The sequence below is a fragment of the Aspergillus welwitschiae genome, assembly GCF_003344945.1.
Source record: "Aspergillus welwitschiae strain CBS 139.54b unplaced genomic scaffold BDQ94scaffold_11, whole genome shotgun sequence".
Classification (NCBI taxonomy): domain Eukaryota; kingdom Fungi; phylum Ascomycota; class Eurotiomycetes; order Eurotiales; family Aspergillaceae; genus Aspergillus; species Aspergillus welwitschiae.
Window position 1 is genome coordinate 565569 of NW_020798705.1, and position 18434 is coordinate 584002.

The 18434-nt window shown below is 47.6% G+C and overlaps 6 protein-coding genes across 6 annotated transcripts; 2 read left to right on the top strand and 4 right to left on the bottom strand.

Annotated features, from left to right (window-relative positions):
* Positions 1-218: 218 nt before the first annotated feature.
* Positions 219-1142, top strand: BDQ94DRAFT_158748 (uncharacterized protein; the record flags this gene model as incomplete). Its single annotated transcript, XM_026768993.1, has 5 exons — positions 219-329; positions 396-435; positions 499-902; positions 965-999; positions 1076-1142. The coding sequence occupies 5 exons, from the start codon at positions 219-221 to the stop codon at positions 1140-1142; spliced, it is 657 nt and encodes a 218-aa protein (XP_026627872.1).
* Positions 1143-2398: 1256 nt separating this feature from the next.
* On the top strand, positions 2399-3935 carry BDQ94DRAFT_141015 (uncharacterized protein). Its single transcript, XM_026765734.1, has one exon. It carries the CDS (start codon positions 2508-2510, stop codon positions 3363-3365), a length of 858 nt encoding a protein of 285 aa, XP_026627873.1. The 5' UTR covers positions 2399-2507; the 3' UTR covers positions 3366-3935.
* A 1929-nt stretch (positions 3936-5864) lies between these two features.
* BDQ94DRAFT_16033 (MDR family MFS transporter) lies at positions 5865-8183 on the bottom strand. The gene is made up of 4 exons (XM_026769201.1): positions 7942-8183; positions 6997-7891; positions 6466-6926; positions 5865-6402 (listed from the first exon to the last, which is right to left on the bottom strand). The coding sequence occupies exons 1-4, from the start codon at positions 8158-8160 to the stop codon at positions 6286-6288; spliced, it is 1692 nt and encodes a 563-aa protein (XP_026627874.1). The 5' UTR covers positions 8161-8183; the 3' UTR covers positions 5865-6285.
* Positions 8184-10562: 2379 nt separating this feature from the next.
* On the bottom strand, positions 10563-12103 carry BDQ94DRAFT_158750 (cytochrome P450; the record flags this gene model as incomplete). Its single annotated transcript, XM_026768994.1, has 2 exons — positions 10563-12005; positions 12065-12103. 2 exons carry the CDS (start codon positions 12101-12103, stop codon positions 10563-10565), a joined length of 1482 nt encoding a protein of 493 aa, XP_026627875.1.
* An 853-nt stretch (positions 12104-12956) lies between these two features.
* BDQ94DRAFT_177676 (multicopper oxidase) lies at positions 12957-15008 on the bottom strand (the record flags this gene model as incomplete). Its single annotated transcript, XM_026772969.1, has 4 exons — positions 12957-13076; positions 13216-14745; positions 14808-14866; positions 14936-15008. 4 exons carry the CDS (start codon positions 15006-15008, stop codon positions 12957-12959), a joined length of 1782 nt encoding a protein of 593 aa, XP_026627876.1.
* A 499-nt stretch (positions 15009-15507) lies between these two features.
* On the bottom strand, positions 15508-17213 carry BDQ94DRAFT_158752 (cytochrome P450; the record flags this gene model as incomplete). The annotated part of the gene is made up of 4 exons (XM_026768995.1): positions 15508-16562; positions 16621-16906; positions 16965-17141; positions 17184-17213. The coding sequence occupies 4 exons, from the start codon at positions 17211-17213 to the stop codon at positions 15508-15510; spliced, it is 1548 nt and encodes a 515-aa protein (XP_026627877.1).
* Positions 17214-18434: the final 1221 nt, after the last annotated feature.

Here is an 18434-nt window from a genome sequence, read left to right on the forward strand (position 1 = left end):
AACTTCCTGGTGCTGGTCGGTTCCTTCATACATGACTGCTGGCAGTCTGCGAATTTTTCTAGCGATCACTGAGATTTCAACGGCTGTTACCGTCAGATCATGTGGGGTTCATGTGCCGAGACCTTCCCAGCAGGTATCTACTCTTCACTGCTTTTCACCCAAGGAGTTCCCAACATCATTCATCCTCAAGGTCCATTGCATCGCAGGAGCCATCAACCATGACGACTTTTAGCCTTTCTGAGGTCAGCTTTGTGAAACAGCTCAAGAATTCACCAGTATCTTGTATCTTTTGCACGGTATGGCATGAGAAAGATTGTATCTTGAAAGTGGTAGGTATCATGAAGCAGCCGACCGAATCTCTTTGCGATGACCATTGACCTTTCCAATACACGTAGTATCACTCTCCACGGCCATTACCCGTCAAACATCGAACTCGTCCTTGAAATCGCGAAACTGATCCATTCAAGTGCTAAAGCGCGGCATTTATGCGTCTACGAGAACATGGCTTCTGTGACCGAGGACATGTCCCAGCTTTCTATGGTCTGATCGAACACATCAACCCATTTCATTATTTACCATATTTGCAAGACTTCGTTGAGGATACCCTATATCCGAATGCTATTTTGATGGAGTATGTACCAGATATTCACCCAATTGGTCTATCGAACTACTCCGAAAAACGACTTCATAAGCTCCAGCAGATCCTGTTAGAGATGCACCGTGCTGGTGTTTACCATGGGGTTCCATATCCTCGCAACATGATGGTACAGATAACATCTGATCGAGTATTATGGATGGATTTCGATCGCGCGCAGACATTCACGCCCCAGCCGATTAAACAGTGTCACCTGAATTGGTTGGAACGTGAGACAAGAATGATGAAAGAATTTGTTGAGGGTCTTGTCAGTCTCTGATACATTTCCCTTCTCTTTTCCTTGTGAGTAACTAACCCAACGAGGTGCAGACAGCCGATGCTAAGCTCGGAAGGATTCATGAGACGTGAATTTGCTACTATGAGTATGTGCATCTGGTCAAGTTCTATCAGTATTTCCAGGGGACTAATGTATCGTAACAGAGGCTTTAGACCCCCCAAGGATGAAGGAAGGGAGGTATCGCTAAACGAGGAACAGGGGGGATTATAGTAACTGCGTGAGCTAAATGTTAATGTCTGATACGGACTTGCCCATGATACATAACTGGGTAAGAATAGAAAAGGAAAGCCTATGGGTCCGAAGTCAGCATTTTAATGCCAGGTCCCCTTGACGCACATACCCACTGGGAAGGTTGAAGAGGATATCGGACTGACAAACTGCTGGAGGCGACTTCAACGCAGAAGAATTAATGTGCTCGAATCAAATTATATCGCTTGGAGCAAAGCTAGCTACATTGCAGTCCGCCCAGACCTGAGTCCAATATCCTATCTTAGGATAGATACAAGCCTCCTGATCATCTTACTTTCCCCACTTTTCCTATTTAATCAACCGGGATAGGTTGGTAGGCCTGTTGACCAAGCAGGTGACATTTCTGGTCTTACTGATGTCGCTGTCGAGATGAATAAGGAGCTGCCAACGAAACATCCTCCCATATGACTGTTTGTCGTCCCTTTGCTGCACTAGATCATCAGGATGATTCTCTTGCATGGGAGGGGATCTTCGTGGGAGACAAGGATGGTCTTGGAGTTAAGAATCCTCTTGGCTCTGCGAGCTACAATCCTAGTGTACTTGGGATAGCCTGTAGGGCAGGGATATATCTCGAACATATGAATGGCTGTGATGATGGCTACCAAATTTAGACTAGCTTTATATTGAACGGGCATGGGATGGAGGTGTATCTTAAAGTGCTCCTAAAATAATGTTATCACTGAAGTTATTAGGGGATAGCTCATAGTATAGTCATCATAATGGATGCCCAAGGAATCAACGAGACATATCCTCGGAAGGGATGTACATTAAACCGATAAGGCAGAAATATGATTAGGTAAGGGATTTCTAGACGCCCCCACTTGTGAGTCTAACCCGTTAAAGTTATTCGAGTCCATAGTTCATTGAGTCTAAAAAAGAAACAATTGACTTTTTACCCATTGCAGTGCCTGATTGAAATTGGCCTGTGGCTCTTTAAAATGATACCAAAGCATACTATCTACTGTTATGGCAGCGATAGACGGTCGCTGAATGCCAAGGAGTTGAAAGAATCCACCCTCGCGAACTGATTACCATATATATACTAGGTTGATTCTGGAGATACTAGGTTGAAGATCAGCCTGCTCGCTGAACAATTGCCTTGTTGCTTACTTCCGTCTCTGCCTCAGCTCTGATGGCTGACATTGGCCCGCCTTGATAAACTCTGGTCTGAGCAGCCGAATACGAGGTCGGCTGACCCCCACCTCTTTTCCCACGCAGGCATCAACAACTTTCTCTTCATCATTATCATTATCATCATCCTCACCACCTACAATGTTACCCTGCATCCGGACTACCGCAAACCCGGACTAACGGCAATCCATCATAATGCTGCGCAAGAAAGAAGTCTACACTAACACCATTTCCCTCCCCTCCAATATCCCCCGTCAACTAGCCATCGACATCCTCCACAACCACGGCGAGATCATCTCTCTCAACCCTCTTGTCATATCCCACCACCCCATCAAAGCACCACGCAATGCCCCAGCAGACGAGTACTACTCAACATGGTATGAGATTACTGAGCGAGTGCGCTACGTCCCCGGCACAATCAGCTTCAAAGGTTGCTTCCACGATGAGCCCTGGGGGCTGGTAACCCACACCTACGCACCCATGGGCGTTGATCTGCGCAACACGTATCGCATTGTGGAGGACCCGATAAATGACCCGTCGCTTGCATTCACAGCTACAGAGCCTGCGGGGAGTAAGAATGGAGGATTGTGTCTGCGCGAAGAGGTCGAGATCGAATGCAACCTTACACTGATCTCATTCGTGAAGAGCCAGCTGCGCGCCGCATCCAAGATATTGGTGGATCGCCTGATCAAGAAGGCCGAACTCCTCGATGCAGGTGTCTTGCAGGGTATTATGGAAGACGGAGTGCTTAGGACTTATAACCCAGCGGATCGATCAAGTACCTCTGCCACCATGCCGCCGGATGAACGGTCCCGACGATCGTCCTATCAGGTGCCCATGTCACCGAGTGAGTATTCACGGTCGGGGTCAATGAACTCACAAACACCTCATGCTTTTGTGCGACAATATCGGCAGGATCACAAACCAGAATTTACTGCTGAACTACCAGCGGATACGTACTATCCGATGTCGGGACCGGGGAAATATAAAGTACCGCCAGATGGAGCATACCCGGCTGAACTGTCAGCAATGGATGAGAGGCCTGGAGGGTAGTACCTCTGTTAATCTCCCGGATATGTCTTTCTCAGTTAATTATTTCGACAACTTGGAGTCATTCTGGATCAACGCTTCAGCCCATGCTAGCTACAATGATGCCCAGTATACCTCGAGCGAATTTTCCAGCATACGCGTCAGCAAAACTTCTGTCCCACTGCGTCCTACCTGCAATTCTCCAGAAACAACTACTTGCGGCCCGGGAATATGCCCGACCCCTCATGGATAAATTCGACAGAGACCATATCTACCGATAATGCATAGCTCCCCTCGTGGTCCAACTTCCCACAAAGTCATATTCCTCGCACCGATCACAGCTATTATTTCAAGCAGTGGACACCAAGGAGCCGAAGAATAAGGAGGAGCCAGAAACCTACCTCGTGCGGGGACTGTTGATCACGTTCCAAATAGCAGTATATTTTCGTGATAACATGCTTTGGTATAATCTTTGACATGGAGACATAAGTTTATCGGCCATAATTACAGCGACGGGTGACCACGATCAATTTATGGGTAGGAGAAGCTAGTACCAAGATATGCAATTATGCACATGCAATCTTTAATATATACACGGTCCCTCTGGTGATACCAGAGAACACAGTATATTAGTACACACTACAGACTGTGTCTTTATCTTTCCATCACATATCATCACACACCTACTCTCTTCCTCTGTCTCCCTTCCGTCATTCTCAGGCGAAAAGCACCTACGATGTATCAGACACCTTCCACCCCATGATGAAGCGAATTTCTTTCCAACTAGCCAGCTTCATCATTGAAATCGGACCCTATTCACCTTCGAAAGAACATAGCAGGGAAATGAGCTATCCCAGCCCTTCATAATGATTGTATAACCATTATGTGCTATGAGCCCATTCCTATAACAAGGTATCTATAAATCATAGAGATCGTCTGATATGGCCCATCAAAGCAGCATGTAATAACTAAATTGTACGCCAGATGCTAATTTATTTCAGTCCCCTTCCCTACCAAAACCCCTTCTGATCATACTCTTTATATCCAGAGGATGTGCTACTGCCGACAGACGCAGGAGGATCCTCTAAAAAAAGATCATTTGCGTCACTGCCGCTATCACTATTCGGCGCTTGGTCCGACTCCTCTGGATCGACAAGTTCCGAGTATAGACCTTCCTCAATATCAGGTAAGGATCCCTGCATGGACATGCCCTGGAATTCTGGCTCCCGGCTGTCCCATAATTGGAACTTGTGTACATGCGCTTTCGGTCCAGGGACCGGCCGGTCGCCTAGGTAAATGTCTATTTGACCGTAGCACTTTCGACAGGCCAAGAAGTTCTGGCAAATGGTACAGTCGTAGGCATCTCAACATCGTCTTTCTTGTCGGCAATTCATGCAGGACTGAAGCATCCTTTCTTCAGTAGCAGATATGACCTAGAAACCTAAATGTCAGTGGCGCATGTATAAGGGCATAAGAGTTGTCATAATCTATACCAGTACCAGGCAAAGTTCCCGAACCCCTATAGCTGGAGTTATTATCTTCAAATCTGGTTGAGGCTGCAAAGATTATATGTCTTATGAAGTTGGCCAGCTTTGTATTAACAAAAAGTGGAATTTGAGTGGACTGGTGTTGTCGAAGAGAATTTGCTGGCCCCTAACTACTGAATACGTGCTTGAGTTTTCAGACAGTCTTTAGAGATACCACTACCCCAGCTCATATTCCTTAAACATCAACAGTTGACCATTCAAGAAAAGGTATCTTGAAGTACCTTTGTGACGACAGTAGTAAAGTAACAGTACAGAATAGCGCAAAGGCCCGAGCCTTCCCGTCTACCCACTGGCCGTCACTGGTTTCATCGTGGGAAATTACTTTCTCATTAGACTCCACATACGCTAACGCAACCCCTACAATTGAGTCTAACTTGGACTAGCTTTATAGACAAAGAAAGACACGCATTCATCTAAATCATTATCAAGTGATAACGCTCCCAGTGGTCTGCTTTGACGTAGCATCCACAGTGCTTGAAGTGTCGTTACGGGATCTTCGGCGCTTAAACAGCTTTCAGGGTAGTCTGTAGTTGCTCTCAAGATAGCCCCTAAAAGCAGTCTAGCATGCCAGCTCGGGCAATTGACTTGGTAGTAGTGGCAGAAATGTATTGAAATTTAGTAGCTCAAAAAAGTCCAGTTATATCAGACACAAACAATATGCCCATGAGCAATGATACCACTACCATCTACTTATATTATCAAGTCCATTATACGCAGGCTGAACACATCCAGAAAGTCATATGGTTCATTCACCGTAAATAGCCGCCGAACGTTACTGCCTAGACAATCCATCCCACGCCCAAAATGCTACTAAATTAGCTCCCAACAATTCGCCCGATCGACCAGTCAGAAACCTCACGTAATACTCCGATCCACTGTGGGTTTGTACACAACGACAATCCTTCGGGCGATGTCCGATCGTTTATCTAGTTCAATGGGTTCTCCTGATATGTGATCGCTCGATCATGCCCCGCTTCCGGGCGCGATGATCCAGTATGTTCCGCCGGAAGACTGGCACACGTAACGGGTGGTTAGGCAGCCTCGTAGCAAGATTCAAGTAACTAATGCCTTTGCGTAGCCTTATGCTCTCTTGACAGTGAGCTCTAGCATATTGGGAAATATATCTAATTATCGTCTGGAAATTCGTTGCCTCGGGCAAGATTAGCCTTCAACTACTTCCCATTTTTTTAATAAAAAATACGGCATCCCGAAATGCGGCACGCATTTAGTAGCAGCTTCAAGTTCTGTGTGATCTCCACCCTTGGTGGAGTAGTAGTCAGTGATACCTGTGGACAAACACAAGTGAGAGATGAGATGAGACTTCTGTGAGCATAATATATAATCTTCGAAATATACACATCTTCTACACACCCTCCACACATACAAAGTAGAAAGATCTACTTCTCTTCAGCTACGGCCTCTTCCGGACCATTTGTCGCTTTCTCAGTAATTCTCTCCCACTTCACCCCAAAAGCCAAGCAGAACGCTGCAGCTGTAGTCCCAACAGCAACATACTAACATGCCCATTTGATTAGTTCCACTTTCATCACAGTGGCTGCATAGAAAGGATCACTCACAAAAGTTGAAGTAATAGCCTTATTATAAGCTTCCAAAACGAGACCTAACAGATTGGGAAAATATTCGTCAACGGTATCACGTACATCCGCCATTCCAGCAGCGGACACCAGCGCAATTTGATCAGCATTCAAACCAGCATGGTCTGCCAATTCCGGGAGTAGGATTGAGCGAAATACGATACCGCCAAGGGATTGCGTGATAGTGGCCCCTAAGTACTGGAAGAATAGGTTCAGAGATATCGCGGCCGGCATGAGCTCTGGTTTGTCGCGCACGGAATGCTGGATGATGAGCGATGGCATTTGCTGTGCCATGCCGACACCAAGACCCTGAATGACTTGAAAGCCGATCCAGTGGCTGGAAGGAGTGTGAAAGGTCGAGAAGTGTGTGTATAGTGCTGCTGCAGTGCACATGAAGAGGGGGCCGATGTACAGCCAAGGATTGTAGTAGTGTATTTTGCGTGCTGCCAATGCTTAGTGTTAGCTTGTGCTTAACTGCCATTTCAAGATAGCAGCTACCGTGGGGCATCATACCTAGAAATCCAGCAGAAAGGGTCCCGACTATTTGAGCGAGCACTGAAGCCAGAGTTCGCGTGCCACTTTCCAACGGACTGGCGCCTTCCACTACCTGGAACCACTCAGGAAGATAGTAATTCATAATACCGACAGAGCCGAAATGAAAAAATGAGAACACGACACTGAAGGTGATGGTTCGTCTGGCAACGATATTTCCCGGTATCATTGCGTCTTCACCCTTGTAGCCTTCCCAGGAAACAAAGATGATAAGCATGACAGCAGATCCTACGAACAGACCAATGGTCGTCGCTGAGTCCCATGACTCTTTTGTACCGCCCCACATCATAGCAAGAAGAAGCATGAAGATACCCGGAATGAAAATGGCACAACCAATAAGATCCAAGTCAATGATCCGTTGGACAGCAGTCCGGTCGCGCTGTATGGACGGGGGCCTGAAAAAGCACAGCATCGCCAGCAATGTCAGAGCACCTGGAGGAAGATTAACCCAGAAACACCACCGCCAAGTAGCATATTGCGTAAATGCTCCACCAATGACGGGTGCTAGGATAAGGCCCATGGCGAAGCAACTGCTGCATATTCCGAGCAGCACTGGCTTTGACTTTTCGGGGGATACAGTCAGGACGATAACGAAGCCGCCACTTGCGACACCGGATGCCCCGATACCTGCGATTGCACGGCCCGCGATGAAGGTGTTGCTGTTTGGCGCAAAGCCACACACGAGGCTGCCAAGCAGGAATATAGAGAAGAATGATACGTAGATCCAGCGGAGCGGAAACATTGAGCTCAACTTGCCTGCCAACGGAGTCAATGCGCATGTTGTGAGCGAGTACGCAGCTGGATACCAGGCCAGTTGGGCGGTATCATGGAAGTCGGCTGTAATGGATGGAATGGCCTAGCCGTGGTCAACTACGACATAGATAAAGAAGGGGGTCAGGGTAGTACAGTTGCGATGATGAAAATATCCAATGACATCAGAAACGCGCCGAAGCATATGCCTACAAAAATGGCAAAGAGCTTAAAACCGTGCATCGCGTTTGGGTTCGTTTCTGGCAATACATTGTTGACTTCAGTGTTGGCCGCATGCTGGCCTTGCGCAGAACTGTTGGCATCTTGTTCTGACTTGGTAGTTATCCTGGGATCACCTGTGGAGGAGGCAGCCATGTTGGAGATTGTGACTGTTGGTTGTGAAATAAGAGCAGAAGAAAACTTATATAGCAGAAGAATGAGTCAAATCGAAGGCTCCCAGGAGGCCATTCCGGGCTCATGATCGGGCTCGGGAGAGTGCTTCACCGGCGCGATTCCTGCGACGCTTGAACGTCGCCGGTTCCTACCGTACATCCCTGCTTAGCCGCATGCTAGAAAGAACTATGAGTCTTAGTGTGGCTTTGCTGGCATCGTGACAGCAGTCATCCTTATGAGCAATGATAAGGAGTGACAAGGGGACAAACACAGCATGTTGAAGTTCAAATGCCCCTTTCATTTCATTGACCGTTGTTTTATTTACTCAGAGTTCACATATGTTTTGGTATTTAGGGCACAATACGCGTCTGGGCGGGTGGTGATTGACGAACCAGCCAATCAGCGCCAACTTTTCACTTCCCCCAACAGTTATCCTTGCGGGCTCTTACCCACTCGTGTGCATCCTCGATTTGCCTGTTACTCCTATCAGAGGGGACTCAAAAGATCAAATTGGGTTAACCCTGCCTTTCTACTAGCAGCAGCAACCAAGTTAGGCCTTCTCTTCCCTCCTATCTCTTTCATTCCTTAAGACAATCCCTTTTCCTTTGGTCTTTATCTATTATATCTATATTTGCCTCCTCTTCTCGGCTCTTGAGGTAAAGGGTCTACTCCATAGCGATGATGACATTCAGCATGGTATCAAAAATCTTGCAAGATGACTCTTGATAGTAATAGGCAAATTCTTTTTTACAAAACAATAGAGGTCGTCTCCTTGTGTAAATGACCAAAAGCATGTAAGTCCGTATCATATCTCAGGGCTGCATTGATGTACTGCGCATGTTGCCAGGCAAGTCCCTAACCAAAAGCCGAACAAGGCAAATGCTGGAAAAACTAATGATTCAATCTTATATGAGTTGAAAAATAGAGTAATTAGCGAATCACTATATTCCGATATGAACACTTGACATAGCATCCACCTCACTACCCCTTTCCCTTCCACATTACTCCATCCCTCGTCGCATCTTCCAGTCACGTCCCACACAATGAAATGACGCGTCGCCATTGGCCAAGAGAGCAAAGTGGATTTTGGCGATTCTTCCAACATCTCGGAGATTCAAGGGGGTTTATTGGCTAGAGAAAACTGCAAATGACCAGCCAATGCGTCGGTGGAAACAGTTACCATGGACCCGTGATGACGTTGTCATTACTTGCCAGGTAGATCATGAAATGAGGCTCTATTGTTACCGTTGATCTTATCATGATTAGGGCTCCTTTGTTGGGATATCAACGTGGTATTCGTCATAACTTTAGTAGAAATCGAGCCTACTACAGTGACACGGATACGGAATACTACATAGTATGTATAACAGACAAGACAATGTGAATCAAATTTACTAAAGCCAATCATCAGAAAGGGCTACGCACCCCCACTTCGCAAAAAAGTCCCTATATATTCCATCATCTCTACGAAATAACCTAATGACAGCATCCGCACTAATCCTCAACTATCCCCCAATTCAACTACCAGGAAGACCCCATCACCTGCCGCATCGCAGGCCTAGGCACCGTGTTCTTATGCGTCAGAGGTCTCTATTATCTCCTCGGCATAGCCCTGTGTGGAGTAACGAAACACCGGACACTCATGGCACGCAATCTGCTCTCCTGATGTCACTAATATATTGCGGACTTCTCGAAAGGGGAGTTGTTCCAGTTTTTCCATATTAGTTTTGCCTTTCACATAATAGTGGGAATGGCACTCAAGATGGTGGTGGTGGCCGTAGCACTGACTGTATTCGGCTTGAAACAAGTAGCAGTCCTAGATTTTATAATTTAAGTATCATTACTAAGTTTAGCCTGCAGCTATGACCGCATGAGAGGGTGATATGGGCCTTTTTACGTGGGACAATAGATACTCTGTCTCAACCGGGGATGAGACCGGGGCTGAAGCACGTTCAATAAATGCCAGGGTTGCATATATGGAAACTATAGATACATGTGGTCTATGTTAGTATGAGGAAGATCAGGAGCAGTCATGCTTCTCTATAGGCTGACTCGATTGCATGTGAAGTTGTACTATCATAACATACTAGACGGTCAGGCCTGGGCGACGGCGCAGCATTCTCAAGAATCCACTATTGTGGTATGCAGATTGGCTGCAGCGCCAGGCTATTAGTTGAAGCACAAGTGGCAGAAAATTCACTAAAAAAAGTCAACAGAGAGATCTACATCAATGCTGCAAGATGGGGTGCCATGTCATTACTGGTACTTTAATTAAGGATGACCCATGTTAATAGCTGTTTATTTTCTTTACCAGTCCGGGTTGTTGATATGGATTCTAATCCTATCAAAAGATGCTGCCACGAGTCGTTACGCCATTTCCACCTCTAATGAGCTCTTTTAATCCTCACGACAAGAGGTTTCTTATCCCAAAACCACCAAATCCCTTGCTTCTCCCAAGCCGGCACATCCACCGCAGCTAGATCATACCTCCACAACAAGCGTGCAAGAATAAGCCGCAGCTCTATCCAAGCCAAATTCTGGCCAGGACAATTATGCGATCCCAGCGAAAATGGGTTGAAAGCTTTCTTCTGCTTACTCAGATCGAATTGCTTATCCTCTCCCAGCCACCGTCTCGGGGCAAACTCGGTCGGGCTACTGAAATTGCCGGGCGCGCGGTAACTAGCCAGTGGAGGAATTGAGACAATCATCCCTTCAGGTACAAATTGCCCGGCTACCCTGGCTCCATTGCGTGGGACCTGTCGTCGCATGGCATCTGGAATAGTTGGGCATAGGCGCATGCCCTCCATCAAAACTGCGTCGAGGTATGAGACAGATTTCAGCCTGGTGGCTGTGATTTCCTCTTCCGTGGGGAAGGTGTTGTGAAGCAGGTCTACCAACTCACGGAGCGACCTCTGGTCCTGCTCCCGCAGAAGATAATTGATGACGCCCGTAATAACGGTGGTTATTGATTCACTCCCCGCTGCGATGATTAACATCGAGTTCACTTCCATCTCCTCCTGCGTCATTGCGCCCGACGCCATCATTATTCCCACGAAGTCTGGTCGTGTGGTAGTACTAGGAGTAGTAGTGGCCACCCGCTCCGCCACCCGTTCATCAGTGACCTTCCACATCTCCATCACCGGCTTCAGGGCATCTGCTGGGGTAATGGCCATGAGTAAACGATAAAGCGGAGGATAGAATTTTATCATCCCAACAACAATAGCAGCTTTGAACTGGCTAACGGTCTGCACCCAGGGATGGTACCGCAGACCCTCGAGGCACCCGAACGAGCTACCCCAGGTGAGATCACCTATCACGTCGAAGGCGAGGTAATTGATCCATTCCACCAGGTCCACCTCCGCACCTTTGCTGGCGCTGTCACCCTCACTGCTCGCGATCTTGGCGTCCAGCTTCGCAAAAAGTGTATCGATGTATTTCTGAAGAATTGGTTCTTGAAGTGCAGCGAATTTCTCCGAAAAGCCTGGTGCCAGATTTTTGCGAAGGCGGGCATGCTCAGCCTCCGAGCATGCAATTAGGTTTGCTGCCGTTTTGCCGGGAGGTTGGTCTTTGTATTGGCGCGGGCGGACGAATTCACGATCTGAAGTGTAGATGTCCCGCCAGGCGCGGGGATCCACGAAGGAGAGTTCGTCTGGTGCGACGCGGACAATGTCGCCATATTGGGCGTGGAAATCGTGGATACGATGGGGGAGTTGGCCGCCGATGTTGGCGAGGAGAAAGGGGAAGCGGAATGCACGCCAAAGGGTAGGGCCGGGGTAGCGGGCGAGAGGATGGAGAAAGAGATTGTAAATTATGAGGGTGGTGGGGTACTGATTCTCTAGTTAGATTGACTTAAATGATCCTTGGGAGGATGGAGAGGAGAACTCACGAGGATGAGCAGAAGGGTTGCAATGACGAGAAGAGCCATTGCGTTAGGGGTGAAGGAGGAGGGGAGCGTTGGCCTGGGAGATACTGAGAAATGAGAAATTGACACATACAATCGGCGAAGGAAAGTAAGTACGCGATGCGGCGGTGTCGGCCACATGACAGGCTGTCTTCTCCATGCTTACGTCTTAGTACGGGCATATCCGGTAACGATCACAACAACATGATTAGCTAGGGGCGGAGATTACGTTCTGAATTAACATGGGGGCTAAGCATAGTTAGTTAATTGTGGGCTGACACTAAATAAGGTCCGGGGTTTGACTGGAACCAGCCGACGGCATCCTCGACCCCCGGATCAATCATGGTCGGCCAAGGCATAGATGTGGCCCCCACACTAAGCACTGGGCAAAGTAACGCCGTCTCTTAACCACCTCGTGTTGCGCACAGGGCAGATGCTACGTTCAGGACAATCAGCGGCCCAAAACCGAGGGACCCACATACCCCCTTTCTCCTTCTGACAGCCTCAAGCAGTGGGAAATTCGGTTGTGATTGGTAGCTGATGAAAAGCGGCTCGGACATGACACCGCAGGGTCATCTCGCTGATGCAGGTCGCGTATTTACTTCGTTATGTCGATTGGATGAGATCCCGGGGTTTTTCCTCGGTATCGTACATAGTTCTGGTTCTTACCGTAGAGGACCTGGTCAGTACTAGTAATGACTATTGGAAAAACTGAGCTGTAAAAATACACTGGGGACCTATACACCCGTTCTTCCCGATCTGTCGATAGAGTACTCCGTACCCGACTTTTGTCCGACACAGCGATACATAGGATACCGTAATACCGCCCATACCCTCCACAATAAGTCGAATTTCACACGTTCCAGCCAACTACCACTTACACTCCAGAATCAATCTGATCCACAACCTCAACATGACTAAACCTGTCCCAGTCATCGCATGTCTGCTTCATGACCGTCGGAATTTCCATGTCCTTCTGGATAAGATCCGGCTGTTCCTAAAGTCCCCAACACATAAGCTCTCGTTAGCAACGGCCACTTAAAGATCAATTTGCATACTAGCTGAGTAATATAAGTGGGAGGAGATATTGAAGTGTACAATAAAAGGAGAAGGAAAAGCAATCAATAGGGACTTACCATGACCAGAATAACCATCCCGGCACTCGAATGGATGGACATATGGCAGTGCAAGGGCCAGATGCCCGGGTTATCCTGCCGCCATTCCAGCACTGCGTACGCAGGATTCTCAGCCGTTCCAGGCTGCAGGATATGGGTGTCGCGGCGGAGGGGATTAGATGGATTAGTAATATGGCCATCCCAAATCCCTTGGCCTTCGGCTAGGACCCAAAAGTTGTGGCCGTGAAGGTGCATCGGATGGGCTGTAGCGTAGGTATTATTGAAGATGAGCCGGACGGTAGTGTTGGTGCCGAAGTTATACACATTGCGATCGGTGGGGAAGGTGAGGCTGCCTTGTTTGGTGGCGAGGAGGATGGGATCGTTATAATCTACACGGAAGGAGGAATTATCCATGAACATGACGATGAAGCCGGTATCATTGTAGCCAACACTGATGGTAACGGTTTGCGTGGTAGTGGGGTCGGTAGGTGTAAGAGGGTAGTAGGGGATTGTGCGGTTAAGGGGGTCATTGCGACAATTGTTGCTCATCCAGGAGTGGCCGGTTGTGTTGGGCATCAAGACTGGACTAGTCTCGTTGATGGCTTCATAAGCAATAATCGCGCGTGCCGTGGAGATGGTAGCTGTGTTCTGCAGGCAGACCATATCGATGTCGGAGCGCATCCAGACGAGATCAGTCGACGAGCCCGTACCTGTGACAATGACGTCTGTGCGCTGGCCGACCCCCAGAGTGACGACCTTGGTCCGATAGGGCTGCACGGGGACATAGTCATTTGCAATGACCAGTAGATCATGATTATCAATGCTAAATTTCTGGTTGGCAAGAGCGCCGGTGTTTATGAGGCGGAGTCGATGTCGTTTCCCCGACTGGAATTGGAATCGTGCCAGACCACTGCCCGAATCGCAGTCAAGGGGTGTTTCAGTAGCGTTGCAATCGTACATCCCTTTTCCATTGATAAGATTATTATCAACGGGAACGGCCTGGGGTGGTTTGGAGAAACTTTCCTGCAGGATCTGATAGTAGGGAACGTGGTAGTAATCAGATATCATGACGGGCCCCAGATCAATGTCATATTCAGCCGCCTCGGACTGAATAGGTCCATGGATTACCATCGGCCCGTAGAGGCCGTCATTATATTGCGCGCTATAGTGCGAATGATACCAGCCAGTACCATATTGATCTGCCTGAAAAGTGTACGTGAAGCTGCCTCCGCCAGGGGCAATTGGACATTGAGATACTCCAGGCACACCATCGTACCAAGGAGTTTTGCGCTGGGTCAGTCCGTGCCAATGTAAGGTCAGCCCTTCGTCTTCACTAGCAATATTGTTTGTCACTGTCACTTCAATCATATCTCCCCAGTTGGCTTCGATCAGGGGTCCCGGAAATTGATCATTGACAAGAATGACGCTCTTATTGAAGCCATCAGGAGATTTATATGCCCGAGTGACTGTGAAGTTATAATGACGGGTAACGCCAGTATCTGGGGCAGGTCCGGCAGGATCAGCGTTCCCCCAAGGAACATCTTCCTTCGTCTGAGTGCCAATTAGGGTTCGTTCTTTGACAGTGATGCCTCGCCAAAGTCAAGAAGACTTACACCGTCGCTGAGGAATCTCGGTAAATTCGGTGACGGTAGGGTGCCCCAGGAAGATATTCCTAATGCCTAGTCAGCTACCGCGGCTTCCTTTCCATGTTTCCTCTTGATCGAACTCTGGAGAACAATACCATTCGTGGCGGACTGTGAGATTGTCGCCGTAACGGCTACGATCAACCAAGTGAACTGCCAAAACCGAGCCATTAGAACGTGCAAAGGTATTCAGCGTCAAATGGGTAGCACAATGAAGTATACCTAGGCTCAAAAGAGGGTAAGCTTTATGCTTTCCCAGTTCTCTCCCTCTGTGCCAGTTAACTTGTGGGGTTCTAGTCATCCTGGGAGCTGATCATTCAGAACACGAGATACGGACGAGAGGACTCCTCAATACGAGCAGAACACAGCGATGATTGAGTGGACCCATTATTGATGCGGTGATCTATCGTAAGATGCGACTTTCATGCTTGGGGGCCAAATTGGGTTGACAGTCGCAGATTAGGATATATCTCCGTCTGCAGTACCATTGCATTAGTTTCTTGGGAGATAAATGAGTATTGACTACTTCGTAGTTGGCTAACTTAAATTTATGCGCCTAGAATGGCTTGTGCGGGTGTTGAGCTACGCCTCTCATTGTAATTGTAAAACAGTTATCGGGCGTAATTTTGGGCAAGAAATAAAAAACCACTAACAACATTTAATACAGCCCTCACAGCTGGAGACATTCTGACGCTGGACGGCGCCGCATCAGAATCTCCGCGTCGGGATTGGGGAAAATAAATTCATGCGCGTGCAAGTTCTCTGGGCGCTTGCCTGGCTCCTTCAACTTCCACTCGAAGTCCATCAATAGTCTGACTAGAATGATTTTAATTTCCAGAGCGGCGAAGAAACGCCCCGGACATGCATTAGCTCCGTGCCCGAAGTTCAAGATTCGGTCCTGTGTAGTCGAGAATTGGTGCAAGTGAGCCTCGCCTTCACGTTGGCGCAATTTGTAGTAACGGAACCCATCGAAGGTTTCGGGGTCGGTGGTGACTTCCGGGTCATTCTGAATGGCGTTCACCGCCATACTGATATGCGCGCCTTTGGGGAGACGCGTAGAATCCGAGAGGGTCACCTCCTGAAGTAACACCCGATGCATTGACAGTAGGGTTGGGGGGTTGACCCGCTGGGACTCGCGCATGAAGGAGTCCAGTTTGCGGAGCTTGGAGAAGGCAGACTTTTCCCAAGTCATCCACGGGCCGTTTTCCAGTATAGTGGTCCGGATCTCGTCTCGGATGGGCTCGAGGTACTCGGGGTGAACAAGCAGGTCATAAAGCACATGTACAGCGTTCATTTGGGACGTATGAATAGCAGCCAGCGAAAGTACAACTTCCAAATGGGCGAGAGAGGCTGGATCACTCTCTTCCGGTGTGGCAATCTCCATCATCCAAGAGAGCAGGTTGTGCTTGTTTTCGGCGGGTTCCTCAATGCCCTCTGACGCAAGTTTGCGGCGACGGTTGATCTCCGGGACGAGGAGCTTCTTAGCCTGACGAATATAGGCGCTTCCTCGATAAGATGAGGGCATGAACCATGTCAAAAGCCCATGAGTCCACATGGGGAAGAGACGCAGGAAGACCAGGGAGACAAAGACATTTTCGGTGAATTGTGTCGACAGCTCTAGCCACTGCGGATTGCGGCACAGGGGCTGGCCAAGGAATATCCGGGCACTGACGCGTGACACCAGGTCAAGGATAGTGTGATATGGCTTTATCGTCACCCACTCATCTTTTGTTGACTTAGTAATTCATTCTTCAGATGAAACGGTCTGAAATGGGGCACTGACCTTCAGATTTAGTGAAATCCTTCTCAATCGCGTAGTTCACTTCTTCTTGCATAGGAAGCGTTATGGAATTGAGATTTGGGGTCAGTTTGACTTGTAGAGTGCGAAAGTGCAGATTGTTGCGCAAAATGATATGCATATTGATGCGTGAACCCATTAAGTTGTGAACATGAGCCAAGGTTGGGCTTGCGATATGGGTAGGCAACCTGCGAATCTCATCCACATACTTAGGAGGTAGTACCAGCATATCAGTATCTGCGCGGCGGAACTGAAAGATTCTATTCTTGCACTACAATCATCTTAGTGAATCAATAGAAGCCTTTGTTTGTCTGTTTCATGGTGTCTACCTCATTGTATCCCTGTTGAAGCACTTGTTCGGCGTGGTGAAAGAATCGGAAGTTCGAGATAATCACAGGTTCCCACGGGGATTTGGTACCGAATATAGGCAATTTGTAGCCAAAAATCTGACTCCAAAAGATGGAGCAACAGTATGCTCCCACCGCCAGAAAGAGAAGAGTGTAGGTCTAATGGATCGATTCAACTGGCAAAGGATGTGCCGTGGTGACCAATGTCCATAACTCGGTATCGTTCACCATGATGTTATCGGCGATGATGATTTTGTTGTTGTTGATGGTTATGACGATGATGTTTGATTGAAACTCACTCTAGATAGGATAAGAAACTTTGAATGTCATACTTAGGCTGTACCGCTGAAAACCGTGGTTCTTAGACTACTTATAACCCAGCATTCTTGCTCAATAACAGCCAACGAGGGGACAACAGGCCGATAATACCGTACACTCTGTTCAAACCTCCTGCAAATACAAGTCTGTAATCACACCATATCCGTGGCTTTCTTTACTTTTCGGTACTCACAATTGTGTATTATGATTTTGATATTTCCTAATTATTTTTATTTCCTTTTCCTTCCCGAAGCGGGGCGGATATTCCTGTCGATCGGTGCGGACCTTCTAGGTAAGATTCTTACAAGTCACACGTGCTATCTTTCTAGTTGTAATAAACATCCCTTCCTGCATTAATTAGCTGCAACTAATAGTTAAGCGAGTTTCTTGCTGGGGATGTTCGTCAGACTGTCCGGTCTGGAACATTGATGGCTGAATCGATAATCAGAATAAGGGCTGAGCTTCGAGGCTCCGCGGTGGGATCTTGGACCCACAACGCCGCATTTCAAAACAAGTACTCATGTATTCGACCCTCGTATATGCATACATGCATACATGCATGTGAGATTATAGTTAAGTATTACTCAATATTCCTCCAATGACGGTTAGTCATGCTCTGTTATCTAACACAACTTGGTCTATCCCGTTGTATATGCGACCCGTAGACTTGACACTAAGGAATATAACTTTTAACGTAGCACTTGACTAGCTTTCGTTTTCTTACAAATCACCGTATTTGAAGTAGTCCATAGCAAATCAGAAATAAGTATTTCTTACTCAGTAAAAAAGATGTTTATACCTTTCCATAAAGTGATGGGCTCAAAGTCTATGGATTTCGGAAAGTTCACACTAGACTTAATACGTGAATTTTCAACGGCTACCTGTCAATACCGGAAATATGATAAATGACTTCTGTCGCTATAATAGCCTCGAGGGTCATTGCCGATACGTCTAGCCATGTAGAGCGATGCTTCCGGTTGGCAAGTGTCCGAACACGAATGCATCAAATATATATCATATCTAAATGGCCCGGGGAATATAGCAGCCACGGCATTCTGTATAATATTTCATATCACTTTTGATAATTCCAGATAAGCCACACTTGAGACCACATTAGCTCCTATCTACATATTA

Excerpts from the sequence above, each read along its gene's own strand:
- BDQ94DRAFT_16033 (XM_026769201.1), bottom strand. The coding sequence starts at position 8,160 with ATGGCTGCCTCCTCCACAGGTGATCCCAGGATAACTACCAAGTCAGAA. Across the intron at positions 6,927-6,996 it reads CCTTTCTGCTGGATTTCTAG|CACGCAAAATACACTACTAC; the intron begins GTATGATGCCCC and ends AAGCATTGGCAG. Across the intron at positions 6,403-6,465 it reads AGGCTATTACTTCAACTTTT|TATGTTGCTGTTGGGACTAC; the intron begins GTGAGTGATCCT and ends TGGGCATGTTAG.
- BDQ94DRAFT_141015 (XM_026765734.1), top strand. The coding sequence starts at position 2,508 with ATGCTGCGCAAGAAAGAAGTCTACACTAACACCATTTCCCTCCCCTCC.